The 6,009-nt window shown below is 40.8% G+C and overlaps 1 protein-coding gene across 3 annotated transcripts in view; it reads right to left on the bottom strand.

Moving 5' to 3' along the window:
* Positions 1 to 3,034: 3,034 nt before the first annotated feature.
* The window catches only part of MRPL22 (mitochondrial ribosomal protein L22), a 28,509-nt gene continuing 25,534 nt past the window's right edge, over positions 3,035 to 6,009 (bottom strand). For all 3 annotated transcript variants that reach the window (XM_059416538.1, XM_059416540.1, XM_059416539.1), the window contains one exon: positions 3,035 to 3,329. In XM_059416538.1, the coding sequence (XP_059272521.1) occupies positions 3,118 to 3,329 (212 nt within the window). In that variant the 3' untranslated portion in view covers positions 3,035 to 3,117. The remainder of the gene's footprint in view (positions 3,330 to 6,009) is intronic.

Here is a 6,009-nt window from a genome sequence, read left to right as displayed (position 1 = left end):
TCTCTGCCTACTTGGGATCTCTATCTGTCAAATAAATAAATAAATAAAATCCTTTAAAAAAGAGATGAATGGATAAAGATGTGGTATGTGTATACACACACACAATGGAATACTATGCAGCCTTCAAAAAAGTGAAATCTTGCCATTTCCAACAATATAGATGGAGTTAGAGGGTATTATGGTAAGAGAAATAAGTCAATCAGAGAAAGATAATTATCATATGATCTCTCTGATATGAGGAATTTGAGAGGCAAGGCAGGGAGAGGTCATAGGGATAAGGAGGGAAAAAATGAAACAAGATGGGATCAGGAGGGAGACAAACCATAAGAGACTTAATCTCAGGAAACAAACTGAGGGTTGCTGGGGGTGGGGTGGGGAGGAGTAATAGGATGGCTGGGTTATGGACATTGGGGAGGATATGTGTTATGGTGAGTGTGGCGAATTGTCTAAGACCAATGATTCACAGTCCTGTACCCTTGAAGCAAATAATATATTATATGTTAATGAAAAAAAAATTTTTAAGTAAAAATGAAAACAAAACAAAAAACTCTTATTATATGTTAGAAGTCAGGATAATGATTACCTTGGGGGAAAGGAGGAGGGCAATGACTGGGATAGGGCAGGAAGGGGACTTCAGAGTTACTATCAGGTTCTGTCTACTGGGTTACTTCAGCACGTTCACCAGTTGATCATTTACTGAGCTATATACCAGTAATTAGTGAACTTTCTGAATGCGCTACACCCAATCATTATTTGATCAAGCAGAAAGTTATAAGCATTCAGAGATTGCCGTTAAAAATAATTAACGGGGTGCCTGGTTGTCTCAGGGGGTGGCACATGCAACTCTTGATCTCAGGGTCGTAAGTTCAAGCCACAAGTTGGGCATGGAGGCTTCTTTAAAAAATAATAATAATTAACAGACATTGTTTCTGAACATATAAAGTTAAACTTTAAGAACCAAAATGTTCGTTTATGTCAGAAAATGCAGTCTTGGCCATGGAAACTAGCCAGAAGTACACTGCACCAGTTGCAATGGCAACGATTCATTGAGGGGATGTACATAAAGTTCTTACAACAGTGCTAAGTACATAGTGCTATATGTTAGCTATTATTACACTTTTTAACACGTCAAAAGCATTTCCATATGAATGAAGACTTCAACTTAGGTCACAGCAAATTTCCTTCATTTCCTTTGCCCTTAACCCTTTCAAAATAGTTATGGAATCCACATCACCACCTGGTTTGTTTAAGTCATGCATGAGGAATTCAGAACTCCCAGGCTAAGAATCATGGAACATCTGCACTAAAAGAGAACACAGAGAGCCTCTGATCCAATGATTCTCCAGTATGTGTCACTGGGGCACTTGTTAAAAGTTCAAGATTTGTATTCACTTAGTGTGGGAGTAGCACCTAGGAATTTGCATTTTTTTAACCAGCTCAAGTGATTCTGAAGGTGTCTACATGAAACAAGGAACCTCTTGTTTTGTAGATGAATAAAATAGAGGTCAGGGAGGGAAGGGACCTGCCCAGAGTCTTCTTTCTGGTTAGTGAGTATGCCAGGACTAGAACAAAAGTAGCCTTTTACCAGTCCAGTGTTATTTCCATGAATCCATGCGCCAATAACGTATGACCCAGAATGAATCTGTCCTAAGCCTTGGTGTCTTATTCCACTGAGCCCTGTCTTTTCACCCATGCATTTCGTTAACTAGATAGGCCAAAAACACCCACGTATACATTCATTAGGTATACAGAAACAGGTACTTTAGAAACCTAGTTTCTAAATCAATCATTGCTCTGATATTTTTACACACTGTGTGACACTGAGATAGTTATTTGAATTCTACCTGCTTTAGTTTCTTCCTTTATAAAGCAACAAAATAACACCTATGGTTTGCAGGATATTGTGAAGACTTATGGAAAATACTAGCACAGAGCTTGGTAAATAATGAGGTTCCAGTAAACAGTAGCTATCATTAATGCCATCTTAAAACATGGCCCTACAGCCACATTCTTCAGACTAGAGGAGTATTCTCAAGTGTGGTTCCCTATAAACAGAACCATCAAGAAGTCCTCATTGTTTTTAAAATACAGACTTCTGATACTCACCCCTCACAAGACCTGGTGAATCAGAATCATGGGGGCGAGACCCAGAAGTCCGCATTAACAAGCAAAGTACCCCAGGTTCTTCCTCTATATACCAAAGTTTGACTAGGGTGTATAGAGGACTAGGGCTGTGGACCAAATGCTTCTTGTCAGTGAAAACCCTCCTTATCAACGAGAGCCAGCAAGCCGCAGAACACACACTCTAATACTAACAATTTTGTTAGCTTATGCGGTAAGTGAGTGCCACCTACTGTCTTATTTTATTTTATTTTTTTTATTAATTTTTTATTTTTTTATAAACTACTGTCTTATTTTAGAATGCAACCCTCAGACTGGTTCAATTCTCTCAGTAATTGAATTCACTCTGAAAAATAAATCAATCCAGAACAAGATATCCAAGCAATAGAAAGCATTGTTGGAAGGAGACATGAAAACAGTCTTTATTTAACTAGAAGAAAACTTTCTCAGTTAAAGGGTTCTTGGAGTTCTAGATTAATGTATCTAAAAACTTCTGCAATTCCAAGTTACTGCTAAAACAGTAAAGGAAAATAAAGAATGCCTCACCCATTGGCCTATGCCAACAGTGAAAGCAAAAACGCAACTACAGAATGCCCTAAAATACATGTATCTATGCTCACCTCCACCACCACCTCCCCAGTCTCAAGAAAAAAATCAAAGGAAACAAGGACAAGCTTTCTTACTCTGCAACATTCTACTCAACGCCAGTATCTACACTGCCACCTGCAGGTGGCAAGCTTACATCCCCTTCCAAAGGTACTCAAGCCTTCTGAATTATACTGTTTACAGCTGATTTCCCCTTCCAAGTTGCAAATGCATAAATAAACCCAAAGGTTCAAAAGGGACGGGCAAAGCCTTATAAATATTCATATAAAATTAGCACTTATACTTCACATTGCACTAACTCAGTACAAACCATAAAAAGCATTTGTCTTTAATTTCTGGTTGATAAGAAATAAATGGCAAAATAGATACACTGCGGAGTCTGAAAGCCCATCACAGAGTGTGAATAATCGTCCGGTTGCGGAGCTCCTGAATATACTCTCTGGCGTGGGTGACTGCCGTCTTCGGTGCCTCACGGGGAGGTGGGGGACCTTCCACCAACTTCACAAAATAATGGCAAAACACCTTCTCCATGATCCCGAAGCGACCTCTGCCATGGTATCGGATACGTTTCAGGTACTGGCCTCGCCCTGACGTCGACTCAGCTAGACAGGGAAGACAGAGAGAGTTACAGGAAATGACTGCATCCCCAAGACTATAGCTCATCACCTGAGCAATATCTGTCCTTTCCTCGACTGGATTCTAAGACTCCATGAGTTCACTGGCTGATGAGAGCAGATCGGTCTCAAAACAAGTATCTCTGGAGTGCTTATTAAGGACCAGCCTCTATTCTAGGTGTGGAGAGAAAAGAGTGAACAAGACTAGCCAGGGCCTTGCCTCCGCACAGTGTACATTCTAGAGGAAAAAGAAAATAAACATGATCATTCCAGTTAGTGACAAGTACCATGAATTAAACTGTGATGTGGGAGGGGCACCTAGGTGGCTCGGTACTTAAGTGTCTGCCTTCAGCTCAGGTCATGATCCCAGGCCCTGGACTTGCGCCCCATTGGGCTCAGCAGGGAGCCTGCTTCTCCTTCTCCAGCTCCCCTGTGCTTGTGTTCCCTCTCTCGCTCTCTGTCCCTGTCATAAATAAACTTAAAAAAAAAAAATCTTTAAACAGTGATGTGAGAGAGACTGATGGGGTGCTGGAGGCAATATCAGACCAGTGGGTGTCAAGAAGCATCTCTGAGGGGGTGCCTGAGTGACTCAGTGGATTAAACCCTCTGCCTTCAGCTCAGGTCATGATCCCAGGGTCCTGGGATCGAGCCCCACATCGGGTGCTCTGCTCAGCAGGGAGCCTGCTTCCTTCTCTCTCTTTCTCTGCCTGCCTCTCTGCCTATTTGTGATCTCTTGTCTGTCAAATAAATAAATAAAATCTTTAAAAAAAAAAAAAAAAAAAGAAGCATCTCTGAGGAAGAGACATTCAATCTAACTAAGAAGCTTCTCTGAAGGAGCAGACATTCAATCTAAGACCAGAATCCATGCAAATATCTATGGGCAAGGTATTCCAGGTAGAGGGAAAAGCAAATGCAAAGATGCAATGGTGGGCTTAATTTTTTATTTAATATCTAGTATCTAATGTGCTTGGCTTGTTTTATTTTTTATTTAAATTTGATTTAATTAACATATAGTGTATTATTAGTTTTAGAGGCAGAATTCAGTGATTGATCATTTGCGTATAACACTCAGTGTGCATTACATCACGTGCGCTCCTTAATGCCCATCTCCCCCGTTACCCCATCCTCCACCCACCTCCCCTCCGGCAACCCTCAGTTTGTTCCCTACAGTTAAGAGTCTCTCATGGCTGTCTCCCTCTCTGTTTTCATCTTATTCTTCCTTCCCTTCCTCTATGTTCCTCTGTTTTGTTCCTTAAATTCCACTTAAGAATGAAATCATGTGATACTTGTCTTTCTCTGACTCATTTTGCTTAGCACAATACCCTCTAGTTCTATCCATGTCATTGCAAATGGTAAGATTTCATTTTTGATGGCTGAATAAAAATGCCATTGTATATATGTATATATATATATTTTTTTCTTTATCCATTCATTTGTTGATGCACATCTGAGATATTTCCATAGTTTGACTATTGTCAACACTGCTGCTGTAACACTGGGGTACAGGTGCCCCTTCAAATCCCTATCTTTGTATTCTCTGGATAAATACATGGTAGTGCAACTGCTGGGTCTAGGGTAGCTCTATTTTTAGCTTTTTTTTTTTAAAGATTTTATTTATTTATTTGACCGAGAGAGATCACAAGCAGGCAGAGAGGCAGGCAGAGTGAGAGGGGGGAAGCAGGCTCCCTGCTGAGCAGAGAGCCCGATGTGGAACTCGATCCCAGGTCCCTGGGATCATGAGTTGAGCTGAAGGCAGAGGCTTTAATCCACCGAGCCACCGAGGCGCCCCTATTTTTAGCTTTTTGACAAACTACTCCATACTGTTTTCCAGAGTGGCTGCACCAGCTTGCATTCCCACCAGCAGTGTAAGAGGGTTCCCCTTTCTCTGCATCCTTGCCACATCTGTCGTTTCCCGACTTGTTAATTTTAGCTATTCTAACTGATGTGCTGACTTGTTTTAGAAACAGAAAGAATACCACCCTGCGAAAGCACAGTAAACAAGGCAAAGAGTGGTACAAACAGGGGAAAGAAATCAGTGATGAAGACAAGGTTACCAAGAGCCCTAAAGGCTGCGGTAAGGAGTTTTTATTTCATTCCAACTATGGTGAGAAGGCCCCTGGAACCAAAAGTTCCCAAATGCTGGTCCTCTGGCTACATCAGACTAACCTATGAAACATATTTTAAATGCAGCTGCTGAGGCCCCATCTCTGAAGATTCTAATTTACTGTATTTGGGGTGTACCTTGGAAACTACATTTGAACAAACACCAATCCTCTTCCTCCAGTAACTCTGATTTATGGCCAGTTTTAGGAATTCCCATCACAACTGCGCCCTCATCTCCCCTCCCCAATTCTGCGCATCAACGTCTGACCCTGCAAAATTAAAAATAAAATTTCAAATACTAGTTAAGAAGGAATCTATTCACCAGTTTTCACCCACAGTGAATCAGAGGAATATCCACCTTCTGCTGTTTTCTGAGTTTACTCAGTCAGTTACTCCTTGAGTTAATAAAGCCTTTTAAAAAGCCAAAACCTATAGAAGACATATCAAATTAATCCACTTCAATACTCACCATTCTTATATTCTTACTGTGAAATAACTTTATAAATACAGGGACGGTGTCAAAGTATACGCTTGATAACCCTCTAACTACAGTCCTCTCATGAAA

This window comes from Mustela nigripes, chromosome 12, assembly GCF_022355385.1.
Source record: "Mustela nigripes isolate SB6536 chromosome 12, MUSNIG.SB6536, whole genome shotgun sequence".
Taxonomy (NCBI): Eukaryota; Metazoa; Chordata; class Mammalia; order Carnivora; family Mustelidae; genus Mustela; species Mustela nigripes.
This window is presented reverse-complemented; position numbering and strand designations above follow the sequence as displayed.